Source organism: Caenorhabditis briggsae, assembly GCF_000004555.2.
Source record: "Caenorhabditis briggsae complete genome, chrX, whole genome shotgun sequence".
Taxonomy (NCBI): domain Eukaryota; kingdom Metazoa; phylum Nematoda; class Chromadorea; order Rhabditida; family Rhabditidae; genus Caenorhabditis; species Caenorhabditis briggsae.
Genome location: NC_013491.2, coordinates 18,262,067 through 18,286,865, shown reverse-complemented (window position 1 = coordinate 18,286,865; position 24,799 = coordinate 18,262,067). Strand labels below are relative to the sequence as shown.

The window sequence follows — 24,799 nt, the reverse complement described above, 5'->3', positions numbered from 1 at the left end:
TTTTTTGCCCAATCTGTTTGTTCAGCTCGTCGGAGTTGCGTTCGGTGGCTACGTCATCTACTTGATGTATAACAGTGTCACCATCAGTGAAAGATGATCAAAAATTGAAAGTTATCAGGATGCGGGTTTTTTTATATTTTTTATGTTTTCTGTTTTTTTCCAACGATTTGAAATGAATGTGTTTTATTTTGAAATGTTTTGTTGTACAAATAGAGAATCAGCATATGAGGTGAGGAAATTCAATTTTCAATTCATAGAATTATGGAGTATCGTAGTAATAGTCATCGTGGTTTTTCATAACAGATGGTGAAATGGCGACTTCCTCATCCAACGGTAGAACGGCTTCCGGTATATCATCTTTTCCAGTTATTATAGTAACACCACACAGAGTTGCAGATTTTTGAGGGCGTGGCACAAAGAATCTGAAATCGAATTTCAGTAAGAATGTGTTTCATGGACTAGCAGTCTTACTTAGAACCACCCAGAGTCTGATTCGCCATTCGAAACTTATATTCTCCAAGCGCTACCATACAACAACTGAAACGCTTTCTAGTGATGTCTAAGATTTAACTTTCACCCACCTGAACAAGAGCGCAAACATTAGCACTATCAAAATCCCTGAGATGATCAAATACTGCGGTTGCATTAAATCACAGTTACAATAGATCGCTATCACATAGCGGACAAATCTGACAACAAAGAACGATATCAACAGAAATAGGCCAAGAGCTGTGATTCCTAAAGTCAGAAAGAGAAGGAGATAGCAAATTGAGCGACCGAGGATGTCTGGAACAAATTTTAAAATGAATTAGAAGTTAATATCATTGAAGCTTACTCAAAAAATACAATATCCTTGATAGGTAGTAACCACTAGCAATCATAAAATGAGTAGTATTACTGTGTGGTGGTTTTCTCTTTTTCTTAGGTTGATCTCTTCTCGTTACTGCATACTCCATATTTTCTATTGGTAAACAGTTACCAATTCTTCCAACTTTTCGATCAATTGGGTTTCGAGATTGATCTGTAGTACCATCCGTACTACTATTCTATAATATTATCGATATTTTTCGTTTTTTATATGTACGTGAACAAAATCTTACACTTGCAGATGACATAACTTCCGTTTCATCTTCGCTCTCGTCGTCGTCTAGATATTTTTTGATCTGAAAATTTACTCATGTATTAGAACGGATAATATGATTGTCGGGATTCTACCTGATGCTTCAAATTTTTTGTAGTTGGTCGAAGTTCTGGAGACTTCACAAACATGTAATCCACAATTTTCTGAATGCATTTTGACGAAGATGGCACTAATACTTCAGAAGTGTATGGCAGCTCTTTTCCGTCAACTCGTTTTGCGTAACCTAGTAGAACTTGTGGGATCTCATTAATGTTCCCAAAGTACTCAAAATGAGGTGGCAGTTTGAGCAGCATTTCGATGAACGTGCACCCGAGGGCCCTAAACTCAAAATACGGTTTTGATGAAAATAGATAAACCTTATACCAGATATCTGCCGGGAGCTCATAAGCTTTGCGGTTCCCTGGTCCCAATTTACTACTTAAAACTTCCGGAGCAACGTATAACAGTGTTGCTCTAAAATCCAAGGTAATTTCCGAAGCAACTGCAATGCCGTATCCATCTATTGCCAAATCACGGACTAATCCAAAGTTTGCGAGCTTTATGCTATCACCGATTGTGATCAATAAATTGGCAGCTTTGATATCTCTATGGACAACTGGAGGATTCAATGTATGAAGGTAGTCAAGAGCTTCAACTGTCTGAAAATACAGTTTTTTGGTGATATTTGAACGTTTCGCAGCCGTTTTGTTTCAAGTCAAAAAGTTTCAGGTTAAACCACTTTTCTGGTATTTTCTCAAGGCGTTTTAATTATTAAAGATGGTTAATCGAACATGTGGTTACGCTACAAGTATGCGTTTTGTTATTTCGAATCTTTTTTTTCTTACTTCCATCAAATATTTGATTGCTGTGTCCTCTCCTATTGTTTCTCTAGTAATCATATCTTTCACAGATCCACGTGGCAAGTATTCCGACATTATGTACATTTGTTTACTGCAAATCGGATTATTTCTTTTTGAACAGTTCCGATCTTCATTCTTCTACTCACTTGTCTGCGTATACACCCAAAAAATTCACAATGCGATTGTTGTCGTTGGTAACTTTATGCAAATATCGAAACTCTGCTATAAAGGTGTCCAGCCTCTAAAAATCAAAATCAACATTTTTCGATGACTACATAAACAGGTGACACTGACGTTTGAGACTTTTGTGGCGTCTTGTGACCAATGATCGAATATTTCCATGTTGACTTTTTTCACGGTTTCGCATAGAAGGGTACTGCTGTTCATGAATTTGCAAACCTGGTAGAAAAAATCAATATGATAATTATTTTTGAGGCGACACTATCTCTAATACAGATTTTGACCTTTTTATCAGAAGAATACAATTTTGCACTGGCTAAAAACTTTTTTGCGTTATTGGGAGAAACATTTCGGGAGTAATTGCACAGGGAACAGCGAAATAGCAAAATTAAGGAAATTGCGGATCTATTAACAGCAAATCGGAAAAAAAATACACAACGTTTATGAGGACCAGAAAGCTTTTGAGAATGACAACTCACCGTACCAAATCGACCTTTTCCGAGATCTTGCAAATATTTGTACGAATCGATTGAAGGGATCCTCAAAGGATCTCCCATTGGGATCCTTTGGTCCAACCATTGCAAAAGTTGGGAGCTCAAATTTAACTTTCCCTTGAAAAATACAAAAAATTATATTCCGAAACTGGTAAAACTAAACCTCAAACGCATTTCTATTGTAGTTTATTGTCATTCCCGTGGGCTCCTAACTGCGAAAAACTGACGAGAAGCAATAGGGAAGAGTGCGGGCTGACCAATTTATTACGTTTAGTTTTTCACAAAAAAATGGAGCAAGTGGAAAATGTTGCAAAAACTGCAATTCTATGGCGGAATCGTAGGAAGGTAGGGCAAGAAAAGGTGGGGGAGCAGAGAGTGGTGGAGAAAAAAAAATCACAGTCAAATCGCCGACGTCAAATGATTTCTGTCAAAATATAGATAAGCGGTAAATGATTCCATTATCGAAATTTGAGAGTTTAGCGAGCGTATTAAGAGAGCATTCCACGTCTCTGATGCAAGGTCAAGGTTACAAAACACTCGAAACCATATATTTTGTGACAGTAGCCCTTTCTAAAATAGGGGTAAACTTCAAAATAAGGAAGATCGCTCGACTATGAAATCCGCCAAATTGAAGAAAAAAGCATTTTTTGACTGTTGGTATGATCATTTTTTGCCCTTCCAGCTTTGGGTGTTCTCTAATCTCTATGAAGCTTTAGTAGTGTTCTCCTGAAAGTGCAAAGAATTTAGTTTGTCGTGTTAACTTTCTCTGTTTTTATCGTCATCAAAAAATGCGTGTCCTGGTTGATTCAACTGTGCAGCAACGATAAGCTTATTAGTGTCGTCAGATGAACATTGAACATCACATTCTCAAACATTCTGATACCTTTGAATTTTCTCTAACAGGTTCGCGCTGCTCTACGTAACTGATTATTGTGTGGAAGAGACTATACAATTGTTAATGAGCGGTTACGGAGGAAGCAATTGTGTATGACTAATTTTCAAAATTTAAAAAAATTTTCGGAAAGTATTCGAATACTTTACCGGTCAATTAGATATACAAAAACGTATTTTTCAGCTGACTTTCGGCCATTTTGAACATAGTTCGGTGTCTGGAGCTCGGGTGTAAAGTTTTCTTTGCTTTGAAAATTATGGAAGGTTTGAAACAGACCAAGATTTAAAATTTGTTTTCACAGAGTTGTTTGAAAATTCCTAGTTTTTCAGCTGTTTGTGTCTTCTGAAAGGCACCCTTTTCGGTCAATTTTCATACTGAAGACGATGAAAAACAAGTATCTTTAAATCGGCATATAGCTGAAAAATTAAGGATTTTTTGACAAATTCCATGATTGCAATGATCTCAATCTGGTTTTGTTTCACACGCTTCGGAATTTTCAGAGTAATCGATTCTTTATAGTCAACTGCAGATCAGAAACCCTCCTGATTAAATCTTCAAGGTGTTTGTTCTTGATTTCTGTAGAAGACATCCGAACCTGGTCAACAAACAAAATGTTAATCAAAAATTGAGAACTTTCCAACTGTGAACCAGTGTTTATTTTGAAAGTACCTAGTTTTCATGGATATATCATATGAAAACTTTTCGTCTCGATCAATTGAAGCTCAAGATATTACTCAAACTTTATATACACCAAAAACTAAATAAATACAAAACAATATTTACTCAAAGTCATCATTAGTTGCATTCCACCAATTGACAGGTTCAATTGGAATTCCTTTAACAAATCTCACGGGTTCTCCAATTCCTTTTCTCCCATATCTGCTTATTTCGGTAGCTGATGAAGCACGAGTTGTCATCGATGCTTCTTTTTGCTTCTCTTTTCAGCAGTGGAATTCGACCAACTGTCGTTTAACAATTTTACGGCAATTTTCGGCGGTTGCGTCGTATGTAGTTGCGTTGCAAATGTGCGGGCAACTACTTTCTGGGTGGTTATGGTGGTGCTGGTGGTGGGGACACTGGATCTGGTTGTAGGAAGAATATAAGATGAAGATGGGAGAGTTGGTTCGATGTGGATGATCAGCGGTTTTGTAGTTTCGGTAATAGGTTCTATTGTGGTGGTTTTCGGTGGCGTTGTTGTTGTGGTGGATGTAGTTGTAGTGGCGGATGTAGTGGTAGTTGTTGAAAGTTTACTCGAAGTTGCTGTAGTTAATGTAGTTGGTTTAGCCAGCAATAAACCGTTCAAAGTGATATCTGAAAACATACCGGCACTGATAACTTCTAATTCTAATGAAACTCACTTTCTAAACGAGATGTAGTAACAGGAAGTTTCGTCGTAGTAGACATCAATGCTGTTGCGTTTCTCCCACTAGATACAGTAGTATTCTCAGATTTCTTGGTGCAGTTCTTCTCATCTTCTCCTTTCCCGCAATCGGGTTTTCCATCACAAAGCTGGCTAGGTTTCAAACAATTTCCAGAGGATTCGCATCTGCAAATTGTAGTTTCCGGTATCAGCGACATAAAAAACTTGAAAAAATCTCACCTGAATTCATCTGAGGAGCAATACGTGAAATACTGGGTTGTTGTTGACTTGTCTGCCAACAGACTTTGATACTTTCTCATAAGCGACTCTGGTTGACGGAACCAGTCTATTGAAGTGCAGTTGTATTCATCTTCACCAGCATCACAGTCCTAAAATTGTTAACGTTTTAAAGTTTTTTTGAAAGCTTAGATTTACCGGGTGTCCATCACATAACCACTCATGAGGTATACACCGTGCTAATCCATGCTTCTTGCATTCAGGTTGGTTTCCAAAGCAAGAAGAGTTCTCTGGAAAACAGTTATCTTATAATGCATACAGTATTGAGCATTGATAAATAAATCAATTTTTCAATAGAAATGTCTAAATGAATGTTCTGGAAAATGCTTAGACCTTTGTACAAAGCTCTCAGGGTGAATGATTCGGAAGGTACATATAAAAATTTTAAGGACATATGGGTGCGAACCGAGTTGAGGGTACAAAATAACGGAGAAAAATTTAAATTTGTACTACGAATTATCGCTTTTGTACCCTTGAATCGCTTTGTACGTCATTGAACAACTCAAAGTTATTTACTAAAACAGTTGTCTGGTGTAGAAAAGTTAGATTCAAAGTTATTTTGCGTGTACTATTACCAGTTTTCAACAAAAATTATGATGAGAATTCGTTTTCCAGATTTTCAATACTTACGTTTCCGAGTGAAAAGGGGAGAAACTCATTTCGTTTCAAAAAATGTTTCACTCTACTCACTATTCATATGTTTGTCACATGCTTCATGATGCTCATCGGATCCATCCGAGCAGTCTCTAGCACCATCACAAACCCAATCATTAGTAATGCATCTTCCATCATTACAAGCAAATTGTCCATCTGCACAAACATCACCTGCAATTATTTATATTCAGACATTCCCCTTTTTTTCGTATCAATTGATTGATAAAAAACTCTCAAACTCACTCGCTGATTTGATCGAATGAAATAGAGAAAGGGAGATAAGTGCCAGGAAAAAGTTCATTTCAAGAGCGCCGTTTTTAGTGGCCAAGACAAAATGTGTACAGCTAGTAGTGAGTTTTCATTGTTGCGTTCTCCTATTTTCCTTTTTTTTTTGAAAAGGGCGGGCTGTGGTTGCCAGGTGCCCGTCAAGTTTCGTATATATTTTTTCGTAAAAGGAAGAGGGACCAAAATTGGACGACCACAAGATCTATACAACTTGAAAAGAAGAGCGCAAGAACCACGTTAGGCAACAACAATTAGAAAAGCGGCGTGTTTGTTCGAAATTTAAAAAAATAACCAGGTTCAAAAAGATTGTTACTGCTGAACAGGTAAATTGAAAACCGGTCGCCTATGTTTGAAGCCGAACAATTTTTGAAGGAAAACCAGCAGAAACCAAACGGTCTACTAAAACCAAAAAATCGAGAAGAACACATGCTGATTTTTTGTGACAAAAACCAGCATATTTAGTCAGTCTTCAGTCTCACTGCGCTAATTTGCAGAAATTCGAAAATTTGTCTTGAAACAAAGTTGGTCGCTGACGAAAAACTAAATTTATTTAGCAATAAATCTTATCCCGCAGCAATTGGGCTCTTAGAACACACAATGAACTTGGTGGGAACATTTTTCGAGAAGAAACCAAACGTATTGCTAGCAGTTGTTCTTTATTTTACATCACACTTCCATCTGGCATCATTTTTGCTAGTTTTCCCAAGAATTTTGTCTTGTCCTTATGAATTTAACTTTTTAAAAAATTCACTGCGTATTTATTCCGCTTTGTGCTAATTAGTTTCCCTAGCGTCGCTGGTTCATTAAATTTTGGCGTTAACAAATTTAAATGTGACAATTTGAAATAGTCAGCTCCACCAACTAAACACTAAAAATTATTCACATCGAACATTCAATTTTCCTTCTTTCCAATTTCGTTTAGCTTTAAGCACCTTCTCCTCAATTCTTCTTCAATTCTCCCATTACGTATTCTTTCCCTTCGTAGCTTTCACTTCCAAACCGCTCTCAATTCTATTATATTCTTGCTTTTCAGCCGCATTCATGTTTTTCCGATGGCGCTGCGAACAAAAAAACCTCAAACGACACTCCGTTATCCCGTCCGCGCGCGGTTTAGCCACTCCACGTTGGTTAATGATGGTGTGCACAAGATATGGTTGGTCGACGTCGGTGAACACCACCTCTTTTTTCTCGGTCCATTTCGTGTGTGTGCGCGCAGTGTCGACGGCCCCTTCTAATCTTTGCGTTGACGTTCTATCGATTTTCTTTTTTTAGTTGTCCTCTCTCGGTCAGTTAGCCCGTCAAACATGGACGAATACCGGCAAACGCTGATTGCGCAAATGATGGTAAGCATTTAAAATTATATTTTGAGAAAATAGAAGCATTTTTTTTCAGGAAGTAACAAACTGCAGTCAAGAAGTTGCTCTAGATTATCTTACACGCACAAATTACGATGTTGAAACGGCTGTTCGGCACTTTTTCGAGGTCATTTCAAAACGTTTCGCAATTTTTCGCAACATCTTTGTTTTACAGGGAACAATTCCAGCTGCAATTACAAGTTCATCTAGTCCATCGATCTCTACAACGTCTTCTTCTCGTACATCACTGCCTGGCTCTCCAGAAACAAGCAGCCCCAGCAGAGCTGGACCAGTGCTGCCCAGGTATGTTTGGCGTTGAAGGAAAACTGTGAAATGAGATTTTTTTAGATACCATTCTCTCGTTCAGTTCTTCGCTCAGTTTCTGACGCTTCCATTCCGACTGCCACTTATCGTGCTCAATTATGTGTACAATTTCTTCATGGGGAAGTCAGAACCTGTGTACGCGCACATCTTCGAGTACATTTCCAAGGAATACCCCCAGTATGATAGTCAAAAAGAGGCAGTGTTCTACAAACGTCGATTGACAAGTGTGAGTTGTTTGATTGATGTTTCAGCGATACACAGATAATCCGAACAATAAAATATCCCAATAAAAATATTCCCGAATGTATCGCAGCTCGTGTTCAGTGAGGAAAAATCAATGATGTACCGGTCCATAAGATACCGTAAAACCTCTAATAGAACGACACCCGGATCGTCCACTTTGAGCCTATATATCTCACTTCTTTTGAAAGGTATCAAAAAGTGGTTAACTAGTAAAATGTTTATCAGGATATCAGCAACATTTTACTAGTTAGCCACTTTTTGATATCTTTCACAGAAAATGAGATATATAGGCTCAAAGTGGACGATCCGGGTGTCGTTCTATTAGAGGTTTTACGGTATACGAAAACGAATTTTTGGCCATTTTTACCATTTTCAGAAGTCTGGAGCTCGGGTGTTAGGTTTCTGATCACTCTGAAAGTTTTGGAGGATGTAAAACAAAGCCAAATTAAAAACTTTGCATTCACAGAATTTTCCGGAAGTTTCTTGTTTGTCAGATATTTGTCGTTTTTCGAAAGACATCCCTGTTTGTTCTGAAAACCTGAAAAACACAGGTGTCTTTCTGGAATTGGCAAATAGCTGAAAAAACTAGGGAATTTTGAAAATTTCGCGAATGCAAAGTTTTAAATCTACATCTGTTTTACACACTCCGAAACTCTCAAAGTGATCTGAAACTTAGTCGCCGAGCTCCAGACTCCTGAAAATCCTCAAACTGGCCGGAAATTATCTGAAAAATACAGTTTCGTGAATCTGATTGAACTACTGTGACTCTGGATTGCTTGACGGAGAAACGTAATTTAGTTAGTGACCAATGAATTGTACTGTGCATTAGAAGTGAAGAACCAAGAAGGAGAATACCTAGAAGTTAGATTTTGCCTATATGCCCAGAAATAAACTGCTGCAGGAAAAAATTCGCAACAAAGAATTGAACAATACTTTGCTTTTTTTCCACAGTTCCAGATGGCTCGTTGTACAAAATTCGTTTACTAACGTTCATATTTAAAAAAATTTGTCTGACCCTCCTAGCAAACATCAGAATAAGTCTAAATTTTTGAACGAGATCATTCAGCTACATGAAAAGCTCCCCAAAACTATTCACAGTCATCAACAATTGACTAAAAATTGACGAACTCTCCTATTATTTTCATATAAAGAATTTTCTCGTTTCAGCTGCGCAGCGACTTGCCAACAAAACAATGGAGATGGCTCGTCACCTATATCCATGACCCAAGCGGAAATCCCGACTTCTTCAACTCGCTATTCACCTCCAACTTCGCTGAGCAAGTAGGATCTCGTGGAGCCGCTTTCTTCGGATGTGTGATGGGATCGGAAGACGCTCAGAAACGTGAGTTGTACTTCCTGTCGTTCAGGAGCACTTGTTGTGAGGGGATTCATGCTCGACGGGGATCCTCGAATATTAAAAAACACATCTCTGAAAAGACATGGTGCTCAGCTAGCAATACCGGCTAATAATATATGTAATAACTGAATTTTTCATTTTCAGTTCGTCCTGACCGCGCCTTCGGAAAATCCCGCAGAAGCTGCATCATCATTTTCGTCATCAAGGCCACCAGCTTGACAAGAAAGCTCATCATAGAAGATCTCTCAAATCCAGAAGCCGTGGCCACTAATGTCGATCTGGCTCTCATTGATCTCATTGCCGAGGATGCCGACCATATGGAGCGGAACCGGCAGCAAAACGAGTCGCGACGCCTTATGGAGGAGCAGAACCGCGAGTACGAAGCCAGCGTGCAGCGTGATTTAGAGCGTAGGCTTGAGAAAGAAAAGAAGGAAGAGGCCGTGAAGAAGCTTCGGGAAGAGGAAGAGGAGAAACAACGACAATCAGAGGAACGTTTAAAGGTGAGAAATATCTATGATGACCGTATACCCTTAGTGTTGCTAATTGGCGCCTAGTATCAGTTGGATACGCCTTTCTCACGTGACATATTGAGGAGGAAATGTAACTCTCATGACGTGACACTTCCATTCCTGCAAAATCGTGGCTTGGCCGTTTTCTGAAGGGTTCTAGCGACCCCCATCCATCTCGAGACACGTGATGATTTCATTTTCGGAGATTTTGTTCTATTGACCTGTTTTTTGATCTACGTACTTTGTGCTAGTGAAAACGAAGCGATGAACGATTTTAGAATATATAGTTTGTCGTACATACATAATTTCAAATTTTGACAAAATAGAGTCATAAAATGAGTATCCGACAAAATTACGGAATTATTTACAGACCGTCCAAGCCTACAAAAAAGAGCGAATGGAAGAAGATGCATCGGCTGAAGGAGCCCACGACCTTCTCATCCGATTCCCAACTGGCAAAAAGGTTATCAAGTTCAACAGTGATGACAGCACCGAGAAGCTTTTCAACGAAGCCATGCGATCGGAGCTGTGTCCTTTGTTTTTCCAAATGCATCTCAGTTTTCCAAAGAAGCCTGTTCCTTGCTTGCCACAATGGTACTTTGATATTGTATCCGCCGAGGAGCTTGAGCCAAAAGAAGAGTGTCTTTCCAACGAGTCAACGATGGCCGACGCTGGCATCACTCATGGCTCCATGGTCTACATTGATAATTTGTGAATAGTGTAAAATCGATCAAAATACGTGTGTTCCGAACACCTGATTCCAGCCTAGTCATTCTGGGTACAAGATTCTGAATTATGTTATTTATTTTCCAATATTTTCTCATTGGGTATTCGCCAAATCATTGTCCCGACCACTGTCTCTCCATAATTATCCTCACCTCTTTTCTTATTCAACTACGGCTCCTTTTTTCAAACTTATTTGAATCGTTCCTGTTAAGTTCTGCCTAGTTTCAATTTTCATAATTGTGAATTTTTCCATTATTATGCCCCGTTTCCTGCTTTTGAAAATGAATTTATTGATATCTTATCATATGCATTTTGAACTTTTTTTTGATTGGCTACCAATGCTGCCAAGATGCGGGAACTTTATAAGCTGCAATGTTCGCAGGGAAAAATTACGGAATTGTTGAATCAGATATTATTCCGGATGGTTTCAAAGATAGATATGAACATAATGAAGATCCTATCAACTTTCATTAAACTACGGTAATCCCCTGTTGTAAAATAAATGTTTTTTTTCAAATGAATTCATTGATACCGTTGCGTGTGTATTGAATAATTCTTTCAATGATCTACGCTACCAGGACTACTGTAGACAAAGTTGAATCAGCTTCTAAGGTTTGAGAACTTTCAAAGCTTTAATGTTCACAGAGGAAAATTACAGAATCGTTGAATCAGACATTATTCAACATTATTCTTTCCAGATATCATTGTAAATTCAACAAAGATATTATCAAATGTTATCAAACTATCGTAATCCTCTGATGTATATTTTTATATGATTTTCAAATGAATTCATTCATTCCGTTAAATGTGAATTTGAAGTACTTTCAATGAGCTATATGGGGACTACTGTAGGCTGCTATGATGTGGGAACTTTAGGAGCTGCAATATTCAAAAAGAAAAATTAAAGAATTGTCGGATCAGATATTGTTTAGGATGGTTCGAAGAAGAGAATGACTACTGTAGATATAAAGCTGCTAGAAAACGGGAACTTTAGAAGTTTCAATTTCCTCAAGGAAAAAAACAGAATTGCTGAATCAGATTTTGTTCAGGATGGTTCCTAAGATAGGCATGATCATTCTAAAGACTCCATCAACAGTAATTAAGCTACCATAACCTACTGGTCATAAAATCTAACTTAGAGGAATGTTGAACTATCGTCCAACAGTCACATCAACAAAAGACACTCGAAAACCCTCAAATACTGTATTAAAAAAAACCCGAAAAACCGTGTGACTCCTATTATCAGATCACTACACTACATAGTTTGGTTCCGATCGAAATACCATTCTCTGCAGAAAAATAAATGCGAACGTGCCAATTACCAGGTCCTTTCGTTTTTTTTTTCTCTCTCTGCATTTGCGGAAAACGGTTTGTGTTGTTTATGCCTCCAAAGCATACCCAAAACCAGCGATCGTTTTTCTCGATACGGTAATTCTGCTATCAGCAAGTGTTAGAGAGGGGATACACGGGCCCCCCGCGCGCGCACATGACCATCTTACGTGTAGATTTGAAAAGAAAACGGCTATGACGAGAAGAACACTGATAGGATTCTGACCCCTCCAAAGTACGCTCGATCTTTTCTGCGTGCGCGAGGAACCATATGAGGAATCGTTGAGGTACAAGACGTGTGATGATTAATGATGGTGAGGGCGATAGTAATAGACGGGGGAATACCCTTTCCGATGGACATGGAAGCGGCGTGAAAAGATTGCCGACGTGACTTTCACATCTTCATAAATTCCCTCTCATAAATTTGGACGAAATGACTAGTGTCAAAAAGTTGACAACTATCAAAACCGGTTGTTCTAATGATTATTTCGTTGTTCTGGAAAATGATTTTTAATACAGTATCGAAGATCAGTTGACAAACAATCATGATGATTCATTTTGAAAGTGAGAAGTTTTGGGTGCATATAGTAGCGCAGTCATTTTGGCGCTGGCCATTTTTGGCGTTGGTCTCGAAATGAACAAAATATGGGGATAAGAACTAGCGTGATCAAGGGGAGTGTCGTTCTCAAGGAATACGATTTTTATACGGTCCGATGAAAATGAATAAACTTTGGGTACATGTCCAGGACAAATTTTCCCGTTCAGAAATATCAAAAATTATCTAAAACCTAGATATCAGACGTCCAAAATCCAGAATCTGTTTTCTGAGGTTTTTTTGGATTCTTTTATTTCGAATCCGAAATCAATTAACTTTTTGAAACGTCCGTCTGATAGTTTTTTTTAGAAAAATGAAAAAATATTAAGAAAAGCCCGTCTGGGACATTCCTGAGACCGCCGAGGCTGACTGCAGCAGCTTTTTTGGGGTGTTTAGAATCTCGGCCAGCTCGAGCACAGTCTTGAACAGCTAGTACAGTATTGGTGTCCTCTGTTGGACTGAATTCGAAAATTTATAATGCAGTTCCTTCTCATAGACAATTTCGATCTTTTTTGTACAATTTTGAGCTATATGTGAAGCATATGCTCAATTTTCTCTTCCAAAATATGAAAAATTTTGAAAAATGTTATTTTTGCAACACCTGGAACAATTTCTTATCCCCGTTTCCGTGAATAGAACCGTTACATGAAATCCATGATGCAATTTTCCATTATTATGAAATACAAGCCACCTGTCTTCAAAAAAATGTTGTGTGTTTCACTTAAACCAAGTTAATTTCATCCACCAAAACAAAATGACCCAATCTGGTGAAAGTTCAAAAATTTTTCTGATCACATTTCAGTTTTTGTTTTCTCCTGCCAATCAGATGAGCTAATTTGACTGACCACTCTAGCATATGATTTTCAGCTGATGCGATTCTTTCGATAATATTCTTTTGTTCTAGAACAACTCGAAAGTTCGAGGTCACGCAATACAGTATCCCGCTACATCTTTCAACTACGAAAAAAAACTGAATGCATCGATCATCTTATCGAAATAATGGGATATATCACGTCCAGTTCCAATGTTCGGTTTCAATATCTGTTCTTGAGTATCTTCTGAGAGTATTGATTGATTAAAATTTTTTTCTTATCTTCATCTTCTTAAAGGACATGTTGATTTTCATGTGAAGAATAAGAGAAGTGCAAAGTGCAAATAGTTGAGAAGACAACAGAAAAATTGAAAGGAAGGTAAACTAGTGTCATAGAATTCTGATTGGAAATTTTCAGACATTGATAAAAGTGTCACATGACGGGGGATTCCCCTTATGCAAATGATCGGACCGTTGTTTAGAAATGTTGCAGAACAGGTTTCCGCGCCGAAGTCTCCCGAAGCTTCTCCTTCCTTTGCCTGATATGAATTTCATATTTCTCTTTAAAAGTGAATTGGGTTTCCCTGCGTTGCACCCACATCACACTCAATTCCTGTCTGTTACAGCATTGTTGTTTTCGTTCTTTTCCTTTTTCGTCTTTTCATTTTTGTTCTTCCCTGTTATCTTCTGTACACGCTTTTGAGTATATTCGTCATAATATCATCTGATTTTCATTACCGAAACGCAACATTCTACTTGGGGGTTATGTCAGGACAGATACCCGAACCTAGAGATAAGAGATTGAAGAGAAAAGGGACGGGACGGTTGACCGGGAAAGCCCAATGTGTCGATCGTGATGACTTGACTCCGCCCCTTTGCTATCTTTTCTTTCTCTCCCCTTCCAACACACCCATCGATAAACCTTCACTCTGTATAAAAGGCAACGTTGACCGCGACTATCCCTCATTGATTCCAAAGTAGTACCTCTTCAGTTACCACTTGGAGTTTTCCCCCCCCCTCAAAACACCTCTTGTGCCACTCGTGCCCAATTTTAATTGTTGCTACGTTCGTGTGTTCGCTGCTCCTTGTTCCCAACGCGCTTTATGGATTTTAACCTGTTCTCCGGACTATGCTGATTTCCCAAAAAAGAGACCAATCTTCTAGACTGTCGTCTTCTTCCCAAACCAACGGTAGGTTTCTCCCTCTCATTCTTCATTCCTCATACAGCTCTTTCAGAAATCCCACACTTCAAGCCAGCTGTTTTGTCCTTCCCTGACGATTGGATTAGCACCTCTGTTATCTGTTTCGGTCTCTGCGAGTTGAGCATCCGCGTCGCTACTGCCGGGCCGTTCTAACGTAAAAGCAATTTTAATTAGCTCAAGTTTCTAATTAATAATTTCTAGATGTCTTCCTTCCCAATGATGAGCACCGTCCACCATTGCCGCAACCAGCGTCATTCCGTCGAGAAAGTTCGGGTAAGTAACCACCAATCACGAGTTCTCTCTTCTTGACACTAATTGTTTGTGACTTTGCAGGTTGACGAATTGGTTGAAGAGATGAAGACCCCTCCTCGTCTGATCATTCCAGAGAGAGTAATGAGTGTGCAAACGCCATCATCTCCACAGAGTTCCCCGGCTGTCTCGCCGGCCAACTCACCGGTCGCTAACATAGCTGTAGTTTCGCTTAAGCCAATTTGCAAACCCATCATTGGTAACTTATCTCAATAAACCTTGTGTGATATAACACGTGACTCGATTTCAGGTGTGTTCCGCAAAGAGAGTTTCGTGTTGAACGTCCCATTCATCTTTCCGATTCAGAACTGATGCTTGGTTTGCAAATGAAATGCTTCGACTCGCTTAGAAAATTCTGACCGAATGTCAGATTGTTAGTTTGCTTCTGCTCCTTCTTCAAAAATCCAAGAATATATTACAATCTGCTTTTCTTCTCATATTATTCCTTTTTTTTTCGTGCTTCATGTATCTTGTAGTGTACTTTTTCCAAAATAAAATTTACTGGCAAAAAAACCAAAATGTGTTTTGCAATTCGAAATCTTGATTCTGACTGCACCGGATATACAGTTCAATCGAGCGGAAAAACCATGAAATTCATATACTTTCACCTCTTTTCCAGTTTCTTCACTTTTCCTACATTCGTTTCGGCCTATTCCCCTCTTTTCCAAAATCTTGCAACTTTTTCCGTTTTCCCAAAACAATGAAAAATCATGAGTAACCTTACCGCGTCACGATCGGAGTCTAGCTTTGTGAACGCTGCAAGAAAAATCTCGAGTACAGCAATCAGTAAATCATCAGCGATCAAGAAAGATACGAATCGAACTACTAACACTAGCAACAAAAAAGTGATGCAATCCTTATATCTACTGCGATTGTATAACGTTCTATCATTGACAGGTATCGGCTATACAGCCAAGGGAAAACAGCGAGGAAAGTAGTGATAAAGACGAGGCAAAGGATTTTTTGAAATCCGATCTTGCGGCGAAGCTAAGGGTCTACGATCCCACTTGGTTCAAGGTACATATTCATAGAAAATCTGAGAATTGAAAAATGACAATTTCAGCAAACCGCCCAAAAAAACCCAGAAGTTTTCATCGACTCCAAACAATATGACCAGTTTGCTCGCTTCAAGTGAGATCCAGACTATTTCTGGCTTCGATCGTTCTGCATATGCATCTGGTAAAACCGTTTTGGTATTGGAAAATGGAGATATGAAGCATATTAATCTTGCTGAAGAGCAACCAAAAATGGTATCAATGAATTTGGTTGGAAGAGTCACCTCATTCTCAGTTTCCAATGATTTTACGATTTTCGCCGTCGCTATTGAAGAGGAGAATGTAGCTAAAGTTATGGTATACTCTTTAGAATTAGACATAGGAGAAGAGAAAGCAGTCTATGGAACTCAATATTTATCCCAGGAGATGTGCATTTCTCAAGCAGCCGAGGTATTATTTTCACTACCGTATCCCATCGCATCCCTATCAACACATCTTTTTTGCAGATAATCGCGTGTTTATCAGTGTTGGAAGAACGAGTTCATTTGCAAACTTTCGATGTTAAAGACGGTATCAATAACTGCAGCGGTAACATAATTGCAGAAAAAGTGCCCATGAACTGGCAGATCACTTTCTGCCCAGCCGACGAAGGTGTACTGTGTGCTCTTGGCGGGGGAACAGCGTACTTGCTCAGAGCTAGTGGTGGCCATATAGAGAATTTCTCCACTATTCTGTTACCCGGTGTCCTTTGTCATGACTGGGCAAATGATGTTAATATTATGTTCGGAAATAAGACTGGATTATTGCACATTTACCGGGAAACCATTCCCTTGGATGTGGTGGATATCAGAAAGTTGTCTGAAGAGTGAGTTAAAATTTTTGTTGATGTTACCGTAGACGATCTGATAGAATGATCTCCCTAAGCTTTAATTTTGTGCAAATTCATCTCGGCTCGTGTGAATAATATCAAAATGTGGTTAACAGACAAAATATTTTCGATATTTTAATGAGCATTTTGTCAGTAGACCACTTTTTGATATTTTTCACAGGTAATGAGATATATAAACTCATAGTATACGATGTAAGAGACATTCTATTAGAGTGTTTACGGTATATGTTGCTTTATTGAAGTATCTTGACCGATTCGGTTAACGTCGAGATTATATCCATCCGCAGTACATCACGCCGTCTTGCTTGTCAAACAGGTTCCGGAATCATCTTGTTATTTGATTCGAATGCTGAAAGTGGGCCGGACTGGGGCTCATGCAGAGCATTCATTGTTTGTGGATTCCTTTTTTTTCATTTAATAAAAATTGAAAATTCAGATATCGGACTTTCGACTCAAAAGTTATCACTCGCTATCCTTCGACTTCGCCGACGAAAATTTGTTGTATGATAGCGGCAACGCCCTGCAAACGATCTCGATACAATTTCTGTCAAAGTTGAATTCCTTCAATGGTGACGTAGTATCCGTGAGACACTGCAGTCGAATAATTGGAGCCCGAGCAACAGAATCCACAATTATTACATTAGACGATACAGGGTTGTTTGCTGTGTTTTCAAAGTTTACGAAGTGAGTGGGGAGAAACAGAAAATTGAAGAACGCATGACTGGTTCTTCATCCGTAAAATTTCTTCTAGACGGTTTCTGGTTATTTTTTGTTGACAAAGTGTATTCATCCGGGAAGGAAAACAAACTTTTCATCTTGTGAGGAAACATGTGGCAGAATTAAAAAATTTTCTAGAACATCCAGAATTTTTTCAGCCGTGTACTTTGCTCCAGCCGCGTTCCAGATGCATTCTTCTTCACGGTCCTCGCCACCTCCCACAAACTATTAGTGGTTACTAAAACACATGTTGAAAGTTATACTGTCATGTTAGACGGTCTCAAGGCAGCTGAGTCGATTTTTGAGAAGGAATTGATAATGGTATGTGACACAATCAATAAATCATCACAGTTTTCAATCAATCGTTTTCTTTTTGCGGGCCGCCGTCGATTCATATGACATGTCAACTTTGGCAATATTATATGAGACCGGATTCATTGTTTTTCGCACTGAAGACCGATCTATTTTGATGTCTGAACAAGTAGCAGTTCGAAAGGTTTTGAAACTGATAATACTGTATTGAGAGAGGTGACAGTTTGGGTACATTTTCAGGACACGAAACAAATGCTATTTTCGAGAGATAACAAGTTTCTCATGTTTCTGACAAAGAGTGATAACGTGTTCTGTGTGGATTTGTCTAGTCGGAAAATCCTATGGAGTACTGATTACAAACTACACTTTTTCCAATCAATGGGATATTCGAATGCAACACTTTTGCTATTAAATCAAAAGTTTATTGTATCAAGAATCAAACATGGAAAGGTAAATTGGAAAGTATACAGTACCGGTCAACAAAATATACAAAAACATATTTTTCAGTAGATTTACGGCGATTTCGACCATTTTTAGCAGTCTGGAACACGGATTACCAGTGTCTGATCTTTTTGAAAATTTTGCAGGATGTATAACAAGCTTAGTTTGAAAACTTAGCATTTACAAATTTCTTTGAATATTCCTAGTTTTCTAGTTTTTTAAAACATTTTTGAATGACACCATTTTTTGCCCGCTGAACTGAAAATAAGGAACAGGTGTCTTTCAGAAATCGGCAGATAGCTGAAAAACTAGAAATTTTCAAAAAAATTTAAGAATGCAAACGTTGCAATCTAGGTTTGTTTTAAACCCTCCAAAATTTTCAAAGTGATCGAAAACTTAATAGCCGAGCTCCAGACTTCTGAAAATGGTCAAAATGACCGAAAATCAACTGAAAAACTCTGATTTGAATATCTTATTAGCAGGTACTGTAGCTTTCAAAGTGGAAAGCAAATTATTTGCAGGATCTTTCCAATGTCAATATGCACGCTTCAGATATTGGGTTTTCCATCACTTCCGAGTTGATTGAAGGTTGTTTTTTTTGTGATTTTTTTGTAACGTAACCTGTCTTCAGTCTGAAATTTTTTTTCGAAAACAATGACGGCTGCTGTAATATTCCCACTTTCAGGCAATAACAACTTTGTTTTCATCACTGCAGACTGTGGGGAACTATTGTGTTCGGCTGCTTCTGCGTTAGATGAACCGTATGTGGTGAAAAGTAAAATTAAGAGAATAAGAATAACTACAGTAAGACAAAAAATGTGGTTAGGGGCCTAGAAAAACGTTTTCAGATAAGAGCGTTTGATGATGAACTGTTAGTTGGATATGAGAATGGGAGTGTTGGAATATTAAAACTAACGCAACAGGTTCCTGAGGATGTCAATGATATTATTTTATGCAATTTCAATGGAGTTATCAACTTGGTAGGAACGTGATCAGAGACTTCTAACTCAAAAATTAAATTCAGAAGTCATTATTGAGAGATATCAATGCAGAGAGGAACCTTATCAAAGAAACAACAGAAAAGTTTCTGGATCTTTTCACTACTCGAACAAACAACGAACTACAACAGATTAAAACGGAATTCGATGAAACCATGAGAAACTACAAAGAACGTGTTAAGGTAAGTAAGAATAACTAGCCAAAAATGAATCAGACTGAATGTTCTCCCTTCAGACGTTTGAAAAAGACTTCAATGAATCGGAGACGATCAAGCAGAAAACGATAGCAAACTTGAAGGGGTTGTACGAGGACGAGAGTACTCATCAGAAGAGAAAATACGAGACGATGATTGAAGATCAAATCAGGAAGTCTTTTCGACAGTTGGAGGAGAAACAGAATGAAGTGTGTGATAGTGGGAATAGGCGAATTGTTCGAGGAGAGGAAAATCTGAAATACCGTAAAAGTTGTAATAGAAGGGCCGAATTTTATATTACAAGAACTCATTAGTTAGAGAAAGAGAGAGAGAGAGAGAGAGAGAGAGAGAGAGAGAGAGAGAGAGTCCTTCTATTTTTCTGGCTACATTCTCCAAATATTTTTTTTTCCATGAATTCGGTGAATTCTACTTTGAAATACATTTACATCTATCAAATTGACTGAAATGCTTCAAGAAATGTCTGTTTAACTTTGGAATTTCCAGAACACTTTTTACTGAAAACGTTTGGAAGGTGACCCACTTATCACAAAGACCCTTTCATTGAAGAGGCCCTTCTAATACAAATTATACAGTATCCGCGCTTTTCAGATAAAAGCTATTAAAGAAGATGCAGAGCGCAAGCATCGAGAAATGATTGGCTCATTTCACATAACCGAAAAACAATTGAACATCCAAGCTGAGAATCATGTGATGGAAATTGAAAATGCAAGTTATCCTGTCCCGAAAAACTTCAAAAGATAAACTAAAAATTTTCAGCTGAAAAAAACAATTAAAGACTTAAAACTTCAAATCATCAAGAAGCACGACGATCTGTCGGCTTTAAGAGAAGAAAAAGAGCAAAACACACTGAAGCTAAAAGAGAACCATAGAGAAGATGCAGAACTTCTAGAAGCAGAAATTTGGGCTCTCAAAGCTACGGTACCTAGAAAATTTTAAAAATTGAGCAAAAGAATGAACATTAAGTGCGTCCAACTCAACGAGCAACGTGATCATATTGGTGATGAGAATATTAAGATCAATTCAATGCTAAGAATTGCAAAACAACAAATTGAGCACATGAGAGACGAGAATAAGCGGCAAGAAGTGGAGGTTCAAAATGTGAGACTTGATTTGAATTTGAATGAGTTAAAACGGAAAAATTGATTTTTTCAGCTCCGAGAAATCATACAGAAACTTCACAACAAGGAAAATGAAATAACAAGAGCGTATACCAAAGTTAAGAAGAACTTCAGTATTCAGACAAAACAATATGATGAATTGGTTCAGCAGGTATTCTGGATAGTTAGACTTTTTTCAAAAAAAAAGTTTTTTTTTCAGAATCATCGATGGAAGCGACGCATGCAAGATTTGGAAGCTCGAATTGAGCAGCTAGCGGGATGTGTCTATGATCCAAGAAGACTGGAACACTCAGTTCTCAGTTTACTTGCGAAATCTCAAAATGTGGATTTAGACAAAAGATACAAGGCGCCAATTTGAACTTTCAATAATTTTCTTCTGTTATGGTACATCATTTACATGACCACAATGAAAAGATCTCTATGAAGAAATAAATGTTTTTATAAGTGAATTGAAGTACTTTCTCTATTATTCATCTTCCATCATAGCCGCTTTCAATTTTTTCTGTTTACTTTTTTCCGGAAACTAAGAAAAAGAGGAAAAGGAAGAAGAAAAACTGTTTCATTCATTCTATCCGAATAAAAAACTTTCCATGATTTTCTTCATTATTGTACTGTTCTCCAAAAGTTATTCAGTTTATAGTAAGTTCACGCTCCTCAATATTTTTGTGTTATTTATAAGTTTTAGGTCAATGTCCCACAAGCCAACTAATTGATGCTGCTTACTTCAGTGCCGAAGTGCCAAGATTGAGAAGTTGACAAGTTTCAGATTTTTCTTTCCAAAATGGTACGATTTTAGAAATGCTTGGAGGTCATACAGATGTGGATATCATTTTCCCAATGTTCAAAGAGGGATCACCATTTGGAGATGTGGTAATTCAATGCCCGTGCGATTTGGAATGCCATGACTTTGATTCCTTTTTTACAAGAGCATGCAGGTTTGAAAAAGTGATTTTTATCACTATTACAGAATTATTCTTAGGTGGCACAACGAGAAAAATGGTTGCTTTGGAACTGGAGATGAGTTGGATTTCATCAGAATGCGTGGAGCATGGGGACGTTCTGGAGAGAGTGCCTTTATGACTAGTGACAAGCCAGGTAATCCAAATTTTTATTTCTAGGTCAACGTTGAGCCCATATATCTCATTTTCTCTGAAGGTATCAAAAAGTGGTCAACAAACAAAATGCTTGAAATAGTATAAAACATATTTTGTCAGTTGACTACTTTTTGATTGTCAACGTCGATGTCGACGTCAAAGATACATAAAGATGAGACATCGATGATGTTTTCTTTTTTGTTATGATGGTTATGATTAAATTCCTTTTATGTTTATATTTGAAATCCTATATAAGAATGGTCATCGCTTTTTGTGATATGCTTGATTTCTTAACTACCAACTCGCAATAAATACATCCTATTCAATCCTATTCGATCCAGTTTCTCCTCAAATACTACGGACAGTATTTGAAATTGATACCTATCAAAAGAACTGTGATAAATTGACTCAAAGTTGAAAGTTAAGCGGCCTTTCTGTTAGGGAGTTTACTGTATACTAACTTGTTTTTGTATTCAGATGGATTTTTCTTGTTGGTTGGTGTTCAACAAAAACTGCCGGAGATGTATTCTGCAATGTTAGTTAGTGATCCAATACAGTGCCAGCAAGGAGATGGAATAGTTCGCTTTCGACATTGGACGTCTCCAGGAGTAAAGATTAGAGTTTGCATCAGGTAATGTCCATTCCGCCGGGAAATTCAGCCGACCGACCGACCACCGACCCCGCTGACCGTTTTCGTGCATTTGCGCGTCAACATGCTAAAGAGTGTTTGCGTTTATTGCATTGTATTTCACGAAAAACTATTCACTAAAGTTCAGCTCGGCTGTCGGTCGGCGGTCGACGATTTTCGACCGACCGAAATGGAAGCCTTAAATGGTTTATCATTTTTGACCGAAAGCCAGTTTTTCAAAACTAACTCTTCTGCTTAGACCCCCATCTCGACGACGATACTACTCTTGGTGTAGTGACCCGGTGAAACGAAAACCAGAAAAATCAGCGGTAGTTGTGATTCCTGGAAGTGTTCTGACAATGTTCGAGGTGAAAACTGTTGTTACTTGAAAAATCATAATTATGGATTCTCAGATAGTCATTGAGGCATACGGTTTCACGCTTGATGCATTTGGAGTTCAAGGGGGAGCAGCCGCCATCGACGATATTTCATATAATACAACGGCGATTTATCAGTGTCAAATGAGTAAGTTAACGTGAGAAATCGCTTTTGTTTTTTTTTCTCGATTTCGCGATAGTTGGATGGGGTTGTTTTGAATTTCAAAGCCAAACTCGCGGAAATACATAAAATCGTTGATCCAACTCTTTTTTCAGGATTCATTTTTTAGACCGGGACATCTTAACTGTCAGAAGTTAAAGACAAAATTATGAAAAAAAAGTCGCATTATGTGCCCTAAACTTCGAGGCTCCGAACATTTATTTTCCTAGACAAAAGTCAGTAAGGTGTCTGGCTAATACAATCAACAAAATAGGCTGCAATCAGAAAAACACATTCCTAGTTGTTCAGGATCATTCAAGCCAAAATTTAGAAATATACCTTACTGGAATTCACTTAAAACAGTCATTACATGCTCTTAATTATTAGGTTGGAAGGAAAGTAAATGTCCATTTTTTGATTCGTGAATAACACAAAAGCAAAAATTATCCAAGATTGACAGTATGCACGGTCGTGGTCCACGACATGTTGACAACATTCAGGCAACTTGTGGATACCGTACCTCCAAAAGCCAGCTGGGCCGTGAAATCAAAGTATACCTTCCCGAACGTTTTTTTTTCTCAGCGACAGTGTAAAATTATTTTCCTTCCAGATGACGTTGAATATCTCCAAATAGCCAATAATAAAACGGTCAAGTCTGGAGTTTAAGGAAAGTGAAGAGCCGTCCATCTAAAGTAGGACTGAATTGAGTTTCATTAAATAACTCGAGAACCTATGTTCCACGGTAAGTCAAGTAAGACCTGGGCCGCTTTAGCTGGACGTTCCTCCTTTACGCACTTCTAACTTCTGATTTGTCCCTTTCATTATTGATTATTAGGAGATATGCAACGTCATCTGGAGGGAAATAATTTAACACTGAAGTTGAGATAAAATCTGGACTCAAAAAATACTTTGAGTCGCAGCCAGCTGGCTGTTGAAGGTATGGTATCCACAAGTTGCCTGAATTTTGTCAACATGTCATGGACCGACGGTGCATACTGTCACTTTTGGATAATTTTTGCTTTTGTGTTATTCACGAATCAAAAAATGGACAGTTACTTTCCTTCCAACCCAATGCCATAAAATTAGCGGATATAGCTAAGAACTCGTTTAAAGATCAGCCTTCCCATTTTCCGAAAAAAAACCTTCAAACTTTCAGTCCCCCACATACCGACACTTCAAAATGTCACAAAGTCCGTGTGCAACGCAATGAAATGTGACTTTGACACTGGCGACTGCTTGAAAAAACTGGGAAAGAAATGGGAGATTAGTGATGAAGCAGTTGGACCAAAGCCCACTGGCATTTTGAAACCTCTCGGTGAGTTCTTGCTCTTTGATCCTCTTTCCAACTTGATGCAAATTGTTCAGAGGGAGAATTTGGATATGTAAATGGACCTGGTGATGCAACACTGTCTCTTGGAAAACTTCAAATTCCAAGAACTTATGGTTTGCAGTTCTGCTATTTCTCGGAATCCATCGGAACTGACTTTGAAGTCATTTTAAGACCAGATGATTCAAAAGAGAAACTAGTGTAAGACTTCTTCTTTGAATTAGCACTTTATGGGGTGTAATGTGTTGGATCTTGCGAGATTTGGGCAAGATATCATCTTTACAGAAGTCTCTCTTTCATTTCAAAAAAAAATTAAACTTCAGATTGTACAATGTCACTTCGGTTGACCGATTTTCTCAAGAATGGCAATGCAAACGAGTTTTCCTGTCCGTGAATGGAACCGTGAGTAACACGAGACTCCAACTTGTCCTTTGAATTGGTTTTTTTCAGATCGACTTCTCCGTACGAAACCTTCGTAATAAGTTCTCCTATTTTGGCCTCGACCAGATAGACTTGTTTGATCCGCTAACAAGTGCTTCAGCTTGCGATTTTTGATCTGAAGTGTGTACTTCTAAATATATTTTCTTTATATATTTTTATGTGTCGTTTGAGTAAATAATTCTATT

At 38.2% G+C, this 24,799-nt stretch overlaps 5 protein-coding genes across 5 annotated transcripts; 3 read left to right on the top strand and 2 right to left on the bottom strand.

Annotated features, from left to right (window-relative positions):
- Nucleotides 1–259: 259 nt before the first annotated feature.
- Nucleotides 260–2,850, bottom strand: Cbr-flr-4 (the record flags this gene model as incomplete). The annotated part of the gene is made up of 11 exons (XM_045240499.1): nucleotides 260–422; nucleotides 472–537; nucleotides 582–786; nucleotides 836–1,046; nucleotides 1,101–1,163; nucleotides 1,216–1,779; nucleotides 1,966–2,071; nucleotides 2,127–2,221; nucleotides 2,275–2,379; nucleotides 2,640–2,771; nucleotides 2,818–2,850. The coding sequence occupies 11 exons, from the start codon at nucleotides 2,848–2,850 to the stop codon at nucleotides 260–262; spliced, it is 1,743 nt and encodes a 580-aa protein (XP_045093484.1).
- A 1,609-nt stretch (nucleotides 2,851–4,459) lies between these two features.
- Nucleotides 4,460–6,158, bottom strand: CBG07635 (the record flags this gene model as incomplete). Its single annotated transcript, XM_045240498.1, has 6 exons — nucleotides 4,460–4,857; nucleotides 4,905–5,092; nucleotides 5,147–5,295; nucleotides 5,342–5,433; nucleotides 5,894–6,028; nucleotides 6,101–6,158. The coding sequence occupies 6 exons, from the start codon at nucleotides 6,156–6,158 to the stop codon at nucleotides 4,460–4,462; spliced, it is 1,020 nt and encodes a 339-aa protein (XP_045093483.1).
- A 1,288-nt stretch (nucleotides 6,159–7,446) lies between these two features.
- CBG07636 lies at nucleotides 7,447–10,645 on the top strand (the record flags this gene model as incomplete). Its single annotated transcript, XM_045240497.1, has 6 exons — nucleotides 7,447–7,485; nucleotides 7,535–7,800; nucleotides 7,846–8,047; nucleotides 9,232–9,406; nucleotides 9,566–9,921; nucleotides 10,301–10,645. The coding sequence occupies 6 exons, from the start codon at nucleotides 7,447–7,449 to the stop codon at nucleotides 10,643–10,645; spliced, it is 1,383 nt and encodes a 460-aa protein (XP_045093482.1).
- Nucleotides 10,646–15,612: 4,967 nt separating this feature from the next.
- On the top strand, nucleotides 15,613–20,945 carry CBG07638 (the record flags this gene model as incomplete). The annotated part of the gene is made up of 18 exons (XM_045240496.1): nucleotides 15,613–15,747; nucleotides 15,800–15,912; nucleotides 15,966–16,347; nucleotides 16,404–16,762; nucleotides 17,029–17,176; nucleotides 17,223–17,470; nucleotides 17,662–17,824; nucleotides 18,056–18,265; nucleotides 18,778–18,844; nucleotides 18,942–19,060; nucleotides 19,105–19,236; nucleotides 19,281–19,436; nucleotides 19,490–19,657; nucleotides 20,058–20,156; nucleotides 20,226–20,387; nucleotides 20,433–20,567; nucleotides 20,622–20,738; nucleotides 20,787–20,945. The coding sequence occupies 18 exons, from the start codon at nucleotides 15,613–15,615 to the stop codon at nucleotides 20,943–20,945; spliced, it is 3,072 nt and encodes a 1,023-aa protein (XP_045093481.1).
- Nucleotides 20,946–21,177: 232 nt separating this feature from the next.
- Cbr-mam-6 lies at nucleotides 21,178–24,728 on the top strand (the record flags this gene model as incomplete). Its single annotated transcript, XM_045240495.1, has 11 exons — nucleotides 21,178–21,226; nucleotides 21,273–21,338; nucleotides 21,384–21,522; nucleotides 21,567–21,682; nucleotides 22,159–22,312; nucleotides 22,569–22,677; nucleotides 22,723–22,834; nucleotides 24,003–24,161; nucleotides 24,212–24,374; nucleotides 24,497–24,575; nucleotides 24,624–24,728. The coding sequence occupies 11 exons, from the start codon at nucleotides 21,178–21,180 to the stop codon at nucleotides 24,726–24,728; spliced, it is 1,251 nt and encodes a 416-aa protein (XP_045093480.1).
- Nucleotides 24,729–24,799: the final 71 nt, after the last annotated feature.